This window comes from Perca fluviatilis, chromosome 12 (genome assembly GCF_010015445.1).
Source record: "Perca fluviatilis chromosome 12, GENO_Pfluv_1.0, whole genome shotgun sequence".
NCBI lineage: Eukaryota > Metazoa > Chordata > Actinopteri > Perciformes > Percidae > Perca > Perca fluviatilis.
Window position 1 is genome coordinate 28,327,600 of NC_053123.1, and position 19,316 is coordinate 28,346,915.

Sequence of the window (19,316 nt, forward strand, 5' to 3'; positions counted from 1 at the left end):
CCTAATCCCCCAAACCCTAACCCTGCATGTCACTTTTCCTAAACCCAACTGTACCTTTCTTCATTTCCTAAACCCAATTGTCGCGTTGTTCTTTTCCTTAAAACAACTCTCCCTTTCTTCATTTCCTAAACCCAACTGTCCCGTTCTTCATTTCCTAAACCCAACTGTCGCATTCTTTTCCCATTCTTCATTTCCTAAACCCATCTTGTCCTGCATGTCACGGAAACCTACCTTTTATAAGCCCACCCACAACCTTTTCCTTAACCTACCTAACTGCGTCAAAAGTGACGCCAATTATTATAGTCCCGACCAAGCGTTTAGATATAACGATTAAGGAGACTTTTAGCGTCATTAACAACGCCAAAGGCACGTGAACAACCGTCCGTATTTTATGCGATGGGAGTGAGAATGTGTTGTTGTATGTTGTCCTACGAAATAAGGCGCCCATTCTCACTCCAGTTCGTGAAATAGTCACGTTATTTTGATTTATTGATTCATGTACAGGGCGATAGTTTTTCTTTTATTTCGTGTACAGGTCACGATTTTCGAACGTTACCATTTCACAAACTGCCATGACACTGGGCTGCTCTGGGGGACGCAACAACGGGGAAATTAAACGCCACATGCCGGTGACAACAACATTACAGACCGCCACAAGGGGACGCAATCCCCAGGCTCAGGGACACGATCCGCAGTCTCTGTGGCACGCAACAATGGGGACATGAAACGCCACAACAACGGGACGGTTGAGGTTAGGAAAAGAAGAACTGGGAAAGGAACCTTCACGCGCAGGACATGCCGACAACAGCTGGATGGTTGTGGTTAGGAAGAGAATAACGCGGAAAGGAACTGCAACATCCCCGGTCTCCAGGGTGAAAATCCTGTATTGTTTGACCCATCTACCAGCCCGACCAACCTCCCTACGTGGATTTTCTGCTTTTCATACTACTCCCTACCGTTGTCCTGCTGTGATCGTGAAATATGCTTCCCATTTAAATACATTAAATTAAAATTCATAATCACCACACGAAAAAACAACTTAATCGCGTCCTGTTCACGAATCAATAGATTCAATAACGTAACCATTTCACGAACTGCCATGAGACTGGGCTGGCTGGTCACGTGAAGCCGGGTAGAGAGAGTCTTATCGGTAGTTGAGTTTAGCCGACAATAGGTGAGCATCGTGCGGCAACAACTGTTAAGTTTAGGCACCAAAGCTAGTTTTATTTATTTTTTTAAGATTGTAGTTTGCGTTTAAACTCTGTTCTCCTTAAGTAGTACTCCCTCGACACGAACACCTGTTTCCTGGGTGAAAGTCTTGTGTTTTTTCCTTAACTTCTTCCAGGACATGAACTCTACTCCCCCGCTTGAAAGCCCTGTGTTTAAGGACCCAAACATTCACCCCAACCTCCTCCCTACGAGGACCTTTACTCTCTTACACAGCAGCAATCTCTGAAGTGCATAAAGCAAAAAATATGTGGAATACATATGAATTACGGTGCTTTACTTTTCATAGTGATATGTACGAATAGTTAATGCGAACAGCCTGTATCCACTAATTAAACAGATGTGAGAGGCTTTGTTCAGCGTTTGTACAGAATGGAATGCAACAGATTCACAACATCGTATTTTCCACCATTGTTTTTATCCGCAGTCAGGGGAAAAATATAGAGTAAAATCACCTAGCACCAAAAGAGTTGAGTAGAACTGAACCATGCTGTCGAAACAAGGCAGTAGTGTTTTTATACAGTGATATTATTGATGCATTTTTACCCATTGCACACGCATGTGAGTGTGCACAACTATGCAAACTGACCCATGCATACAAACATTGTTTACAGATGTTATCTGTAACTAATCATCTGTGTCTAGTACTGAAACCAGCTGAGCTTTGAGCTCTTTTTTATTTTTTTATCTTCCTTTCTAAATTAATTGTACAGTGCTCATTCTCTTAGACCTTACACTGACCAGCAGTCTTTGATCCACCAGCTTCTTAATCTTTCAATAGCAGCAACAGATGGAGTCTGCGCATAGGATCAGGACTGTTTATTGACTTCATCATTTGGGCCTTAAATGAAATTAAAACCACACACAATCACAACAGACAGGTCATGATTTCACTCTGAAGGGTGAGCTGAAATCTCTCTTTAATCAACTTCAGTTATTGCAGAGGGAATGTTTCCCAATCTCTTGAACATGGTAGCAATCTGCTGATAAAGCCGAGCCATGAACTTCTCACCTTGCCATTTACGGTATTTAGGTGGTAGTGACACGCAATGACTTGGTGAAACACTTAAAGGATGGGTAAACCTAAGTATGTTTTATTAAACTGGCATAAGGTTTCATGGTTTTAAAGACCTTTCTTTACCCTTCTTTAACTAGGATTAATTCCTGCACGCTCTAATGAAATTCTATTGTCTTAAAAACACTTGAAAACAAAAGCCAAAGTGTGTTTCGCTTAAAAAGTAGCAGAGGAGGTCCTATTTGTAGTTTGAAAAAATACAACTTTATGCATATTGTGCCCAAAAAAACGACAACGACACACATCGGACTGAAGCACCGGAGGTTATATTGAAAAAGAGCTCAGGGCATCTAATAAAAAATGGAATAAATGAACTACTTAATTTTTTTGGACTGTGAATTTAGTTCAAAATTCATAAATGTAAAATAAAATAAAACTATGAAGGTGAACAAGTTCAATTTAATGTGTGTGAACTTTGAGCTATCTCTTGTTAAGTGTGAACACTGGACAGCGGTGAAAGAAGTATTTGGATCCTTAACTTAAGTAAAAGTACTAATACTACACTGTAAAAATACTCTGTTACAAGTAAAAGTCCTGCACTAAAAATGTTACTTAACTGAAAAGTATCATCAGGAAAATGCATTTAAAGTATGAAAAGTAAAAGCAGGGCTCAACGCTAACTTTAAAGTGATTGCCGGCTTGGCAACCAGGCATCAGCTTTTGGTTGCCGAAATTGACAATATGGTTGCCATGTTTTAAACATTAATGTAATAACAATACATTTTAACAATAATTACTTCTTTGACCAGTAAATTGCTGTTAAAGACATAAACAGATGAGAAAAGGGTATTTTACAATAACTTTGAATGCACCACAAGGATTACCAGTTTACCAGTAAACGCAACATTTTGTACCGTCTGTTTTGTTTTTCCGACAACAGCAGTGACCATAGTGCCACTTTGTGTCTTTTAGCTCATAGCTTTAGCGGCAGACTGTTGTACGTCCCGCTGTTGGAATTCTCTACCGTTTAGCTGTCAGCATTTTAACTGTGTTTAATCCAGTTACTACTGTAGCTAACTGTAGGCACAGTTGCTAGTAGCCAAGGAGGACACGGAGGATTAAAAAACATGATGGACTCTTCCGAAGAGTTATTATCTTTACTTGATTTCCTGCGCGCGAAAGTTACCGGACAACACCATTTTCTGAACATAGCCATACTGAGAAATACAGAGAGAGTTCTGTGGAGCTGATAGTCTTAATTAGCTTTGTAGCAACTCATTTGGCAATGGCTTGAATGTAACGGGCGGTCATTAATATAAAAAAGAAAAGCACTAAAGCTTTAAAGGGCCCATGACATGGTGCTTTTTGGATGCTTTTATATATGCCATAGTGGTCCCCTAATACTGTATCTGAAGTCTCTTTCCCGAAATTCAGCCTTGGTGCAGAATTACAGCCACTAGAGCCAGTCCCACAATGAGCTTTCCTTAGGATGTGCCATTTCTGTGTCTGTAGCTGGGTGGGCCAAATTCTCTGGGCGGGCAAAGCAGAGAAAGGGGAGGTAACCTTGCTCCTTATGACCTCATAAGGAGAAGATTCCATATCAGCCCATTAGAGCTTTCATTTTCTCAAAGGCAGAGCAGGATACCCAGGGCTCAGTTTACACCTATCACCATTTCTAGCCACTGGGGGACCATAGGCAGGCTGGGGGAACTCATATTAATGTTAAAAAACCTCATAAAGTGAAATTTTCATGCCATGGGACCTTCATTTATAATAAAACATTGTATTTTATAGACTACATGTGTTTTGTGTGCAAAAATCTTAATTTATAAAGTATCTAGTAACTGAAGCTGTCAGATTAATGTGGTGGAGTAAAAAGTACAATATTTCTCTCTGAAATGTTGTGGCGCAGGAGTAGAAAGTGGCATGAAAAGAAGAGACTCAAGTAAAGTACAGTACAAGTAGCTCAAATTTGTACTTAAGTACAGTACTTGAGCAAATGTACTTAGTTACGTTCCACCACTGACACTGGATTTGTGTCATAAACATTTAAGTCTGTCTTAAAAAGATGGTAACATGAGTTGATTTTATCCTTCACTGCATCACAGCCGAGGAGAAGATATGCAGTATAAAGTTTATCCTGAACCTGACCTTAAAAACAGGACATGAACTATATACCCAGAGTTTTCTGCCTGCATGTAAACACACTGGGTGTTTTCTTCCTGCTGTAAGGCCTGAATGAGTTGATAAAAAAAAACTTTGACGTCTGTAGTCTCTAGGGAGAGATATTTCTACCTTTTGACCGAAGTTTTCTATCAAATATTGAATGTGGATGTCCAAAGATAGCCTTGCTGACATTAAAGCAGAGTGGTAGGTCTGCTGAAGCTTAAAGTGACACTCAGCAGTTTGGAGAGGCATGAGCTCTCTTTGGTGGCAGGACCATTTTTTTTTGTTCTGCACAGTGTCGTGTGCAAGGGTATAATTTCCACTGGGGGCTGAGGGCGACACGTCCCCCTCACTTTTCAATTACCTCTTTTTAGTTTCATATCAGATTCGTAGCATTTTTATTTCTTAAAGAAGAAACAGCACACATCCATGGATATCTTACACCACATTGGAAACAGGGTGCGAACTACGGGGGAGCTAGGGAGAGCTCGGCTCCCCTTAACAAGACATGGGCTCCCCTGATAACGTGATTTGTGAAATTTTGGGGGGTCTCTAAAAATACTGACAATGTGTCATTTTGACGTTCAATTTCAGTTTTGTGTAATGTGATCATCGTGGATTATTATGTGTAAAATTGCAAAAATATCCTTCATTCATGCTATTCATGTCACAAGCATCAAGGCGTGGCGGCGCTGTGGTGCAAATTCAACTCATGTTTAGTGCATGTTAACTCAAAGATTCGCAGAAAAAATATAAACATTGGAGGCCATTAATCGGCGCGCAAAGTCCTTGAAATCCATTCCGCAGTAAGCATCATATAACCATGGCAAAAAGGCGTTTAATTAATTTTGGTTTTACTAAGAAATTGTGTAGCAATGACGTTAATAGCACGACCAATTCACCTGCTGCAAGCCCTTTTAGCCCACCTCCCACCAGGGTGACAACGCAAGAAGAAGCTGAAGAAATAATATCCTGTCTGGCTGAAGATGATCCTAACCGCTCTTGCTCCTCTCCCGTTAAATTGGAACAGCCAGCAGTAGAGAGACTGGAAGAGCCGATATACATGGCTGTTTGTTATGGATGGAAGCTTGGGGTGCGTCGCTAGGGTCTAATTGAACGGAGGAATTATGGATTCTTCGGCAGCCTGAGTAACTTTAACCGTTGTTCATGTGAAATCTCAAAGACAGCCTGATGCTTTGTTTAAAGTCTAGACTATTTGTGGCTGTTTGCTGTTTGACCTATCTTTTCCTGTCGATAAAGTATGATAGGGTAAATCCTGTAGTGCATACACTTGTAGCTGTTATGTATCTTTGTAAGTCATTGTAAGTCGCAAGCGCACGACCCCCCGCGGGAAAAAAAAAGTGGGCTCCCCCGAAGGCCACGGTATAGTTCAAACACTGATTGGAAATAATTCTCGGACTCCCCATTGGGTCACATCACAAAGTAGAGTCCGGAGCTGAGGGCCATTTAGATCACTGTGTCTTTAATTAGACTCTCATTAGAGATTGGGTCATAAATATGAACTTTAATAATTTACAGACAAGTTCATACAGAGTCCTCCATCACTCAGCTGTGTGTGTGTGCGTGCGTGCGTGCGTGCGTGTGTGTGTGTTTGTATTGGTTTGTGATAACAGAACTGAAGCATGAGTGTGTTTGTGTGTTTCTGTTAGTGATTACTGAGGAATGACTTTGCATTTTACTTTTATAAGACAGCTGAACATATTTAACGTCTAACCACACGTTACGACTCCCTCCCACTCTCTCTTTTCTGCAGCATGTGTCTCCCTCTTTTCCCATTTCCTCATCTTATTCACCTCTTCCTCTCTGGCACCTCTGGAATGAATGCCTTCCTTCCTCTGGAACAATGGGAAGACGCTGTTGTGGCACTTCACACATACTGTGTGTTTTAAGAGTATCTCTGGTTCATTACAGCTTGGATCCTGTGTTCCTAGCCCTGGCCATTGCGTCTGTTGTTCATAATTGGGGCGGCAGTTGCTCAGCCCACAGGGACTTGGCTTGTGAACCGGAGGGTCGCTGATTCAAGTTTCTAGTTCAAGTCCTGGGCCTTGCCATGGTGCCCTTGAGCAAACTGAACTTAATGCTACATTGTGTACAACAATTTCTCCCATCTAGCTGTGAAATTGTATATGACAACCAACTGAATGTTACTTTCTAGCCATTCCGATCGTGTTTTAACTGCTACGGGGGCCGAACCCGAAATTAGCTCTTAGTATCTCCATCGTTTACACGCAGCTGTTCTAGCCACTCCAGTATTAACTCTGGTCTTGTTGCTTTGCCTGTCGCGTTGTCGTTTTAATTCTCTTTTTCGCTCCCCTGGCGAGTAATCTCCCCCTGTCATTCGTCACGGTGCCAATAGGTGTAAGAGGAAAGGCGGAGGTATGTCCCTCTTTGGCTAATGTATTTTAAAGATGGAGAGAGGGTTTTTGTTTCTGTGTAATTTGTGTTTCTCTGTTCTGTGCACCATCTGACATTACCTGTCATACATTGTGGAATATGTTTTGTATGTCTGAACGATATAAATGGTGCTAATAAAAGATTTATCACAAAAAAGGATTACAGCTATCTGGCATTAGTAAGCAGCTATTTCATATTTAGCAGTAGGGCCTATGCTAACGTTAGATTGTAGTGGAACGAAACAGTGCGTTCTACCATCAAAAATCGTAGGTAAAGGCTTCTGAACCAAAAACCACCCAATCGGACATGTTTCAGCAGTAATGCGACCCGAAATTGGGGAGAATCTTTTACTGCTGTTAACATGTAGCTACTATTGTTAGCAGTGGACACTAATAAAGGCTTTAAAACCAAATACTACATAACTGTAAATGTTTCAGGAGTAATGTGACCCGGAATTTGGGGAAATTTAACAACATTGGCAGCCAAGATGACATCCTTTACTGTCGTTAGCATGTAGCTAGAGTTGCTGGAGTTGGGTAACACTTAGCCGAGAGTAGAAAAACCTGTTGAAACCGGAGCGTTCAGAATAATTGGAAATCTGAACGTTTACCTCATTATTTAAAGTTTTGGCCACGTTTAGCATTCAAATCCGACATTATAACATTGTGGATATGACAGAAAATACAGAAAAGCATAATATGTCCACTGTAACCCATCCCAAGTATAGGAGCAGTGGACAGCTATATATACAGCATCTGGGGAGCAACTTGCAGTTCATTGTCTTGCTCAGGAACACTTTAACCGCATGTGGCCAAAGGAGCCTGAGATCGAACTGCCAATCTTGTGGTTGAGGGGCGACCACTCTACCTCCGAGCCACAAGGTACCGAACCCCCAGCTGCTTGAGGGTGCCGGTCATGGGCAGCATCGTACACTCTGACATCTCTCCATTAGTGCATGTATAAGTCCTTGCCATGTGTGTGTATTTTAGGCCTGTGTGTAATGTGTGTAATAACTAAGAACTAAGAGTGAAAAATGGAATTTCCCCTTGCGGGACCAATAATGTATGTCTTAATCTTTATCTTAATGTGCTCATATTATGCTTTTGGGCTTTTCCCTTTCTTTATTGTGTTATATATCTTTTTTGTGCACGTTATAGGTTTACAAAGTGAAAAAGCCCAAAGTCCCCCCCAAAGGGACTTACCATCTCCAACAGAAAACACTGTTCACAAACTGCTCCAAACAGCTCTATTGTAGTCCAGCCTTTACTTCCGTGACGAACGTGAATCACTTCGTACCACATGTTATAATGCTTGCCTAGCTGCTAGCATGGCACTCCCTCATACTCTGCTTCTGACTGGCTAGTAGTCCTTACCTACCTACTGCGCGTGTGCGACTCCCAACAAAGATGGAACAGAAGTGCAATGCCTCACTCTGTAGCTAAAACAGAGCTCAACATACAGGGTGAAAAGAGGAGCTTCAGCAATTTGCATTACAACAAAAATCTGGCGTTTTTTGAAAATTAAACCATGTAAACCTATTCTGATATAACCTCTTAATACAATTATGAACCTGCAAATATGAGCACTTTAAGAAGATTGTAATTACTTTTGCAGTCTCGGAACGCAGCTACATCACGGAGGAGTCCAAGAAACCCAGTCACACGTTCATACGGATTATAAACAAACCTCCAGCTTAGTCAAACTTATACGAAAGAGGAAACGAAGCTGACCAGACCTGGTTCAATTTTGGTGTACTTACTGTTGTTATGGGCACACTAGGGTTTGGCGATAGGCTATGTTAAAACTTCCCAACTGGTCACTATCACCCCCACCAAACTAAAAAGCAAACTCTTGGACACTGGCTTTTTATTAATTAAAGAGGAATAACGTTTGATGTCTGATGTTGCAGGTTGTCCACCATTGTCGGAGCAAACCAGATCCTGGTGGTTCACAACGGACAGATAGCAGAGAGAGGAAGGTACGGTTGTGTTTTGGGGATGTCATCAGGACATTTTTAACAGCCACTGATGCGTGCCTGTGTGCGTGCGCGTGCCTGCGTGACACACCTGAATGATTGTGTGTGTCCTAAGTGCTTGCAAATTTGTTATCTGTAGATCACAATCTTAGAGTGGGTTTTTGTGTGTGACCCTAAACCCCCTCTGCTATCCTTCTAAGCCCCAGAGGCTGTGATGGACCACAAAGCACACACACGCACGCACGCACGCACACACACACACACACACACACACACATACGGTGGAGTGGACACTTCCGATGCATATAGTCCATTGATATAGGAGCTGGTTATAAAGACTTCAACACACTGAGGTCACTTTCATACACACACACACACACACACACACACACACACACACACACACACACACACACACACACACACACACACACACACACACACACACGCACACAGGCAGTGACAAGCAACAGGCAATCTCACTCTCTAATGTTTAACTTCTGATAAGCATAGATCATCCAGCTGAATATATTGTCCGTAATAACACTTAGGTATTGATTAGAACACACCTGAGAGGTGAGTTGGTCACATACAGGGCTGTGGTGCACGGACTTTGGTTTCCCCTGCAGGCGTGTGTGGGGAACACCAACCATAAAGCATTCATCTTTTGATCGACACTGTGATGTAAACACAAGACAGGTCCATTCAACCTCCGGTGTCAGAATACACACAATTTCCTCCATGAAACGGAGACAGGAAGAGGCATCATCCCGTCCTCAGGCTGTCCCTGTGCTTAACATTCTTTAGAAGGACTAAATCCACGCTAAGGTGGCTAATTCTGAAAACGCTGTTCATGTGTTATTACATCATGCGTCCAAACTAATGTTTTTAGGTGGTTTTGTAAGGATCTTCGTCCATTCTAAAACATCTTTTGGCTATTTCTTCTTTCTTCGAGCAAACATCTGTTAAGGAGTGGGACAGGCACAGCCCAGTTACCCTGTAGGGTCTCATGTGGTTTACTTGGTTCAGTCTTCTCTTGATCTGTTTTATTCGAGCCAAACTCTTGTTTAAGTTTATTTAAATAGTTTGGGGGTTTTTTGGGTTTTTTATTTTTGTCGAAAAAGAGTAAATGAGCCAAATCGTATTGGAAAGCGCCTTTGTCGAAAACGTTTTGACATAGCGAACATTTAACTCATATGACTGATCAGCTGTTTTTTCTCTGTCGTAATCATGGCCAATACTAGCTGACATAAAAGAGCAATTAAAACTCACTAACGAATGAACCAAATTCCTAAAGACCTCCCCCCATTTTTGCGACATTTCATAAACATCTGGCAGTGCGGGGTTAGACAGAACTGAGCTCTACTTGAGGGCTAGCAACTCGAGGCTACATTAGCTGCCACTAGCATTACACAGCTGAATCTTATAGTTTGTACTCGGAAGTCGGAAACAAGCCCCCTGACCTCGGATTTCCGAGCTCGGAGTACCCAGAGCTAAAAATCCAAAATGGTTGCCCCGTGCGTCAACAGTTATGAAGGCTGCATACAGTTATAAGCACTTCTGTCTCATTTGTGTCACATGAAACAAACAGTACAAACAGTGCTGTCCATCTTCTGTCTGTTGTTATAAACTGGCATTGCTAACAATGGCTAACCGGGCTAGAGCTAATGAAAACAATGAAAATCCGACTTGTAAATGGAACGTGTTCAATTCGGGTGTGATGTCATTCCCAGCTTCGGCTTCCGAGTTCCGAGGTAAATGGAGCGCACTATCAGAATTTTTTTTTCCAGTAATTAAGTTGCATTGTGGGTAGTGTAGGCGCCAGGTTTTAACAAGAAAGAAGAATGTGTGCTAACAGAAAATACATTACAAACCAGTGAAAGTGCTCCTTTCCAATCAGATGAGCCTTAGCATCATTTTCTCTTTTTCCTCTTCTGCTTTCTTTATTTTTCTGTCCTCAGATTGACCTTTTGACCTCCTCTTCCACTCTCTCTGCCCATGCTTCTCTTTATTTACCCTCCTTGTTTCTCATTCTTTCTCCACATTTCTGCTTGTCTCTGTTTCCTCTGCATCACCCTGTTCTTACCCTTGCTCCCTCTATCTTGCTCAGTTTGTCTGTATCCTTATGTCTGAACCTCCCTCTCCCTCTCTGTCTCTCTCTCTCTGTCTCTCTCTCTCTCTCTCTCTCTCTCTCTCTCTCTCTCTTTCTCTCTTTCCCCGTCTGGCAGTCCAGACAGTGACACACTTCTGGTTTTACTAATTCATAGTAAAGTTGCTTAAAGTCTGCAGGAGGATTTTATACAGCTCAACTTCGTTTTTAAAGCCGCTCTGGTGTCACAAGACATTACGAGTGACCCACCTTCTCCCCTGTCTGCTCTCCTCTGACTTTAATTGGTATTCTTTTGTTTAAAAAAAAAAATGTTGCTCCCTTTCTTTTTTTCTTTTTCTTTTCATACCTCACCATAGCAGGTATTGTAAGAAAATCTGGTTTGTTTTTTCTATACTGTATAAAGATTTTGTATTGGCAATGAACAGCTGGCACATACAATAAAAACATTTCCTTTTTTATGTTTAATAAAAAAAAAACATGTAGCCCTGACAGCACATCTCATACACATTGTATTTACTAATACAAATATGTTATATATGAACTCCATTTTTAGGTGTCATGGTTGAGCTGGTAAAGGAAAAGTCTGACATTTTGGATGTCCAAGTTGGGTTATTTGCTCTCACTTGCTCTTTTATTTATTTATGTGTGCATCAGAATGGAAATACCAGAAAACTTGAGGGGGACAACATTTTCTAAATATTGCATTTTTTTTTAGACCATCAGAGAAGAGTTACTGAGCCTTGTTCGATGATGTAGTTTTGGTTAATTTTGTTAGGTTCTTATCTCATCTCATCCCATTTTCTCCTTGTGTTCAGACATGACGAGCTGCTGGTCCAGGGAGGTCTGTACGCTGCCATGTGGATGAAACAGCAGAAAAGTCACGACACGCAAACAGAAACACAGACAAACAATCAGACTCAAGACACTTGACATTGAACTGAGTGTGCACATTTTTTTTATTCAATACTCACCACATCATTTTTGGTAACATCTGATGTATTGTTATCTCGTGTATCTGCATGCTACAGTACAACTGAAGTCTGGAGAAAGTGAAACCCTGCAGAAGGTTATGACATTAACACCAGTGTCTGTTGTCATGGTTCATACCAGCAGCAGCTATATCCAACACATTCTCACTCTCCCATCGCACAAAATACGGACGCTTGGTCATGGGCCTTTGGTGTTTGTTATTCACGCGAAAAGTCTCCTTTAGCGCCGCGACTCTTGGCGTCACTTTTGAAGCTCTGGGTCGGGACGTACTGACTGACATGTGGCACAAGAACGGGACAGTTAAGTTTAGGAAAAGATCTTGAGTGGGGTTATAAAATGTACGTTTCGTGGCCGGGTTAGCTCAGTTAGTAGAGCAGGCGCACATATATGTAGCGGTTTACTCCTCGACGCAGCGGCCGCGGGTTCCACTCCGACCTGCGGCCCTTTGCTGCATGTCGTTCCCCCTCTCTATCTCTTCCCCCCCCCCCTTTCATGTCTTCAGCTGTCCTGGGGAAATAAAGGCCTAAAAATGCCCCCCCAAAAAAATCATCTTTATAAAATGTACGCTTCTGTGACACGCGGTACAAGAACGGGACACGAACCCCTGTCTCCTGGGTGAAAGTCCTTTGTTGATTGATATGACCCATCCACCACCCCAAACAACGTCCTTTCCAGGTATTTCGGTCTTTCATACTACTTGCTACCGTTGTCGCTCTTAATACTGCTGTCGCGCTGCTGCTCTGCCCGGTGGGTTCAGTACAAACGCTGAAGGGTGATTTTTGCGTCGTATCTGACGCTGAGAGCTACTGCCTAAGCGTCCGTATTTTACGAGTTGGGAATGAGAACATGTATTACTCTCAGTGACTTCATATGGGAGCATCAACACACCTACATATGGGGCTTTAAACTACTGCTGCTATTACTTTCCTTTCCCAGGGCCGTAGCCAGCCTAGTGGGTGGGGGGGCTCATTTTTTATTTTTTTAAAGTGGACCTTTTTGCACTTTTCCCCTCATTTTGTATTTAATTATGAGGTTCAAATACTTCATTTTGGTGACTTTTTATGCACTAATTTGTGCTGGATCTGCTGATATCTCTTTCTTGTTGGTGGCGCTGGTTGACACGTGTAGAACTGGCGTGACAACGGCCAAATAGTTTGCAAGTGTGTCGAATCTCCAGCCTGCACAACATGAGAGTGAGAACGGTGCGAGCCAGTTTCACGCAGCATTACATTCGTGCTATTAACATACTCTGCTGATGCCAAACTGTTGCATACGAATGCAGTTACAGTTGAAGTTGCAGAAAAACGACGAGCTAACAACCATAGCAGCAATGCCGTAATGAACAATGGGAAGAGTTTCCTAAAATGTCAAGGTAAACGCTTCCCTGCAGCAGAAGAAGCTGGAAGTGGTCACATATTCTGCTTGTGGAGATTCCACCCGAGTCAATAAAAGCAGAGGCGATTATGTTACTGAGATTGTTTTGGTGAAAACAACCTGGCAGGGCTGAAAGTGCAGGTGTCAAAGGTTACTGTTTAGAGTAAAACTATATCAGCCGCCTGAGGGCCAGAAAGAGGAAGACAGATGGAGGGGGTGTTGTTGGTTGGACTGTGTGTTAGAAATAAAAGCCTCTGAAACAACAACTGTGTCACAGCCTTTCTCTGTCAAATGATATTTCACTTTTAAGGGCTCTACATCAGGAACTGTATCAGAAGCCCCTGTCAGACACACTCTAAGAAATAAATCGGTAAAATAGCAGAAAAACGTTCTGTCAGCTAATTACCTGAACTTTGCTCCGTAATTAATAACGAAATACAAAATACAGAACATTTTCTTTTATTTAACATTCTCTCAGACGAGACAAAGCTGCTCAGTTAGTAAAGTTCTGAAAAGAAAACCGATTTTAAATTAATTTAAAGCCTTATTTGACGCTTTTAGACACTTTGTGTCTAAAAGCTTTTCTCAATGGTCAAAACTCACGGTCCTCTCTTCCCAATTTACAGCCCCCCTCTCGTGGCTTAAAATAACACACCGTTGTCGGCTACGGCCGCTGAACAGGCTAACGTTACACGTTGTAAACAGCCCGGGCCCGCTTAAAAAAATTCACATATGTAAAACATGAGCAACCTAGACAACATTTTCAAACTACTATACGTCCAGTAAAACATGCACGTTGTTAATTTCCCCTCAATGAGTTACCGCTGAAATTTGAAATGTAGAGAAACAGAAATATAACTGTGAATCCCGTTCAATGGGCATTTTCTGCTAAAATATACAGTCATACAACTGTTAATACACAGATATTTCTTAAGAGTGCATAAAACAAGCACTTTTATGTCAGTTTCATGTACAGGAAACTTTATTTCCGCTATCCTTTTAGTGCACAGCAATGCGGTGAACTAAACACACTTCCAGTGAAGGTTAAAGAGAGGAGTTGGCCCTCAAAGTTTTTCAGTAGAAACAATTGAAACAGTTAAAACTGTTAAAACACATTTCAGTGTAAGTAATTTCAAATCAGAAAAAGATGAGTTGCCATAAACAATAGTTAGAGCAAATATGTATGAAGGATTTTGTGCAGTAACCAAAAAGAAACTCAAAATGAGCTCCATTCTCCATCATGCCAAAGAAACAGTGAGTAGTAAATAATCTAGTAAACATAAGAGTGCACAAGATAGAAGTAACAAGAGTAAAATACATAACAGTTAGCACAACAGCTATTTTACAGTCACAAAAACAAATGGACCTACAGTTACTCCTGTCAATAGTAACTACTATGCTACTCGCACCAATACATTTGGCAAGAGAGAAAAGAGGATGTTTGATTAATTCTACGAGAACTCCAAGGGTGTTGAGAACGGGACATTTTAAAACCCCATTTTTGGATTTAAGAATACAGTATCTTCTTGAAAGGGGAAGATCAGGAAACCTTTCCTTTTCTCTCCCATTTTAAAATGTTCCGTTAATGATTATCCTAGCGTTCCTTAAAGTATAAAAAGGAACATACGAGTCTGGATAATGTTATGGTGATTGATTATAAATACAGTACAGGCCAAAAGTTTGGACACACCTTCTCATTCAATGTGTTTCTTTATTTTCATGACTATTTACATTGTAGATTCTCACTGAAGGCATCAAAACTATGAATTAACACATACTGTATGGAATTATGTACTTAACAAAAAAGTGTGTTTTTTGATAACTCTGCAAACCCTTGGTGTTCTCTCAATGAGCTTCATGAGGTAGTCACCTGAAATGGTTTTCACTTCACAGGGGTGCTTTGTCAGGGTTAATTAGTGGAATTTTTTCCCTTATTAATAAAAAAAGCAAAGGGTGGCTACTTTGAAGAATCTAAAATATAAGACATGTTTTCAGTTATTTCACACTTTTTTTGTTAAGTACATAATTCCATTTGTTCATTCATAGTTTTGATGCCTTCAGTGAGAATCTAAAATGTAAATAGTCATAAAAAAATAAAAGGAAACGCACTGAATGAGAAAGTGTGTCCAAACTTTTGGCCTGTACTGTATATGTCAACTTTGTTTCTGTATCATCACTTTTTTCTGTCAGTTTGTTATTGCGAATGTCTTTAAAAACCTTTAGTTAGCCATTAGCAGCCATAACAGCAGTGTTTTGAGCTTGCTGAATTGATGTTTGTTACTGCAATGCTCCTTGGGAGTTGTAGTTGATGTGTGTTTTTACTTACACAGCCTTGTACACAAACAATTTTATTTTCTTCCTTGTTGCTTGTACTGATGACTCAAATGGGAAAGCTTTATATCCCATCTAGCACTTAGAGGTGCTCCAACTGCTAGTCATCCAACAGTGGTTACGCAGAAAATACCTTCCCCCCACTTATACTCTACAGCCTGTCAGACTGGCACGTTTACCATGTTCTCAAATAGGTTAATGCCATCCTAGTCTCGCATTGCCAGACCTTCCTCCACAGCTCGGCGGAGGAGGGTCTGGCTAGTCCATACAGCATTCGAATCAGCTTTGGCCGCAACTCTGGAAGACTTGGAGTTAAGCTTTTCTTTGAGAAAAGAACAAAGAACGGCACTGAAATCATTCTTAAAAAAGGAAGATGTGTTCGGAGTTTTGCCGACCGGATACGGCAAAAGTTGAATCTATCAACTAGCTCCGCTACCTTCTTCGTTGCTCTGCCTGGTTGTAGCGCTATCCTATTGCGTGCAGAGGGAATTTGAAAGACAACCGTTTATCCCGCCCTTCGGATTGAGCCCTGTCAATGGTGAGTTCACAGACCCAACATCTTGATGTGGGTCTGGCTTGTCAGGCTAGTATTCCCCTGATATGGTCACCTCACCAGTGACAGATTCAGGCTGTCTGAGAGGCAGGGACGAAAAAAAAAATTAAAAGGGCACCAGCATGCAGAAAGTTATGATAATATGGCACTGCATCATGTTTGGTCAATTTTAAGGCCACCCCTAAAGGACACTTCATCACGTTTTTCTCCACTAGAAGAGCACCCTAGAGGGCACTTTATCATGTTTTAGGGCATCCGAAAGGGGGCGCTTTTGCTGCGTGTCTTTTTGGACATGGGGGCACTAGGGAAGGCCCCCCCCCCCCACTAACTCCACCACCTTTTAAGTTGGAAGCCAGAAACATAAATCTCATGTATTTTACTGGTTTCTAAAAGTACTTTATTGACTAGATGTTGTGATTTGCTGCATGCAACTAGAAACATATTTGCTAAATTACATCTCGTACTCTGTACAGGTCATTAACACAAACATGAATATGCACATTTCAACTTGATTGGACACAGTTCTGGTCCAAAATGTCCCACGAATTTGGAAAGTTGTTCTCCCAATCAACCTCCATCTCTTGAATAGACAAATCTCTAATGCAACACAGATCAGTACAACAGACATCAGTACAGATGGGGGGAACACAGCAGGGGGGGATGATGGATAAAAGGACAGGAAGTAATGTACAGACAAATATCACTAAGGACCACCAAAGGTAAAGGACAACATGTACATTGTTAGTGTAGGGGATGGGTTAATATTAGAACCTATGCATGTTTCATGTGATTGAGCACACACACACACACACACACAAACTTGCCGGTTGTGCCCTTATTAAAATGCCATAGGCAGTCTGTGTAGCAGTGAGGGCAGTCTCAGTGCTTCATATCTTAATCATGAACACCCCCGACCAGTTTCTGTCTCTCGTTTCCCGTCTGTCTCTGTGTCTCGCTCTTTCCCTCTTCCTCAGGTTAAGACGCATTAAAAGTCCATCTCTGAATCTTCAGAATAAATTTCTTGACTTATGTTTTTACAACATGGATTTTTATTCTTGTAGGTTTGGTTTGTAGCTTTCCTGTCGGTCATCATAATACAACTCGACTAGAATAAAACTGTGGATTTGTTTAAAACCTGTCTGGTTGACTAATCACCCAAGTTGTTGAAGTCCAGCTTTTATGCATCATTACTTATTGGTTTCTTTTCTTTTTTCTTTTTTTTCAATATAATTACTTGAAGATTTAAGTTGTGAGAGTATTAAAATGTCATAAAACAGACTGATTGGGTTTCATAAGAGAGGTCTAAACTACAGTGGGACACAGTTTGGACACCAAAATGCTGACTTTGTGAATTTCTTTTAGAAATAGTTCTGCTTGGCAAATATAATGTATATATAATGGACATCTGATGGACTGATTTGAGAAGAGCAAGCAGCAGTTAGTTTGGATCAAGAGGCAGAGGTTCACGATATTCTCCAAAAAATGTTGCCAGTACTAAGTGTGAAAGTTTAATCTTGACCTTGGAAACACGATTAGACTACGGTAGATTGACAATAAATAACTCAACTCAGGAGCCTTTAACTGTGAGATGCAGGTTTAAGATAGCAAGTGGACCTTAAATTAAGATTATTTTTAAACTGTGCTTTTTAAAAAAGAAAAAAAGATTGTCATGTTTTCATTTAGGTGTTTCTTGTGCACAAATTCTAAAAGCACAAACCTCACCTCGTGTTTTAGGATAGTGTCATTTCTGATATCTTTTGACTAAATTATTCAATCAGTATTCATCCTGGTCAAACACTGTCGGGAAACAAGGACAAGAGAAACTCACAGCCAAAAGGGCGGAGGAAAAGAAGAACAAACGAGAGGGAGAGAAGGAGGTACATGGAGAAGCCGGGGGGGAAAAAAACTGAGATGGAGGCAAGGAAAGAGTGTAGAGAGGAGGATAGAGGAGGATATCAAGAGAGGAGCGGTTGGGAGGAAAGTAGTCTTGCTTTGTCAGACCATCCACACGCTGCGGAGCGTAGGAGGGTCTGGTTAGTCCACACAGCATTCCGGGATGGGAGAAAAACCTGCTCTGGTTTATTGGCATTTCTTTAAACCAATCACAATTGTCATGGGCGGCGCTAAGCTCCACATGGAGCCGCTGTAAAATAGTCGTGCGACAGAAAACTCAGATTGGACAGATAGTCTAGCTAGCTGTCTGGATTTCCCCTGCAGAGATCTGAGGAGCAGTTAACCATAGTCCTCACAAATCCACCGGAGTTTAAAATGCCAACACAAAGGAAACGGACACCGGCGAAAATACACGCATCCGACAGGAATTTCCTGCGGCACCTAGGGTTGGGTACCGAAACCTGGTTCCACTATGGAACCAGTTCCTACGCAACCGGTAGTACTCGGACCAGATTAGAACGCACATTTTGGTTCCTCATTTCGGTTCTACTTAAAGCTGCAGTAGGTAAGATTGTGAAGATCCAGGACTTTGCCAACAAATTTGAACATCGACAACTTCTCAGTCCCTCCCCCCTTTCTGCTGCAGCCCAAACCGTCTCCTAAGCCCCTCCCACACAAGGGAGTGTGACAGAACTAACAGCATGTCAGACAACATTTTCAATAACTAAACACCAACACAATGTTAACTTTACTCACCAACAGTAAAACGATGCTAACTAGCAGGCTACCGTTAGCCATTTCAGCATCATATCTGACCGACCACTGTGCTAACGTTACTATCATCCTCACCAACATAGCTTTGTGGACTTTTGACTACTAGTAACTAATAACCAAGTGAAAGATAAATCACTCATGGTAATTATGTTACCTGTCGAGAAGAAATGTGGCTACGTCTGCATCGTTCTTCAGATCTTTAAAATCCCGGAGCTCACACCACCTCTGAAAAGCCTCTCCATTATTCACGGAGTTTTGGAAAACCTTTCTGCAGCTCATGCCCGGGGAGGGGGGAGGGGAGAACGCTATATATGCGTGTACGTGCCTGAGCAGTGATTGACAGGCAGATAGACCCCCCCGTGGCCCTGATTGGAGAAAATCGACCGGGAGCGGTGGAATTTTGCCAATGGCACTACAGGCTGTAGGTGGTGCCAGAGGAGCTGTCTTTTTTCTTTTCTTTTTTTTTTTACATAATTCATGTAGTTCTACTGGA

At 41.6% G+C, this 19,316-nt stretch overlaps 1 protein-coding gene across 1 annotated transcript in view; it reads left to right on the plus strand.

Annotated features, from left to right (window-relative positions):
• The window catches only part of abcb6b (ATP-binding cassette, sub-family B (MDR/TAP), member 6b), a 49,735-nt gene extending 37,613 nt beyond the window's left edge, over nt 1-12,122 (plus strand). The window contains exons 18-19 of the mRNA XM_039818331.1: nt 8,733-8,801; nt 11,724-12,122. Of these exons, the coding sequence (XP_039674265.1) occupies nt 8,733-8,801; nt 11,724-11,838 (184 nt within the window). The 3' untranslated portion in view covers nt 11,839-12,122. The remainder of the gene's footprint in view (nt 1-8,732; nt 8,802-11,723) is intronic.
• Nucleotides 12,123-19,316: the final 7,194 nt, after the last annotated feature.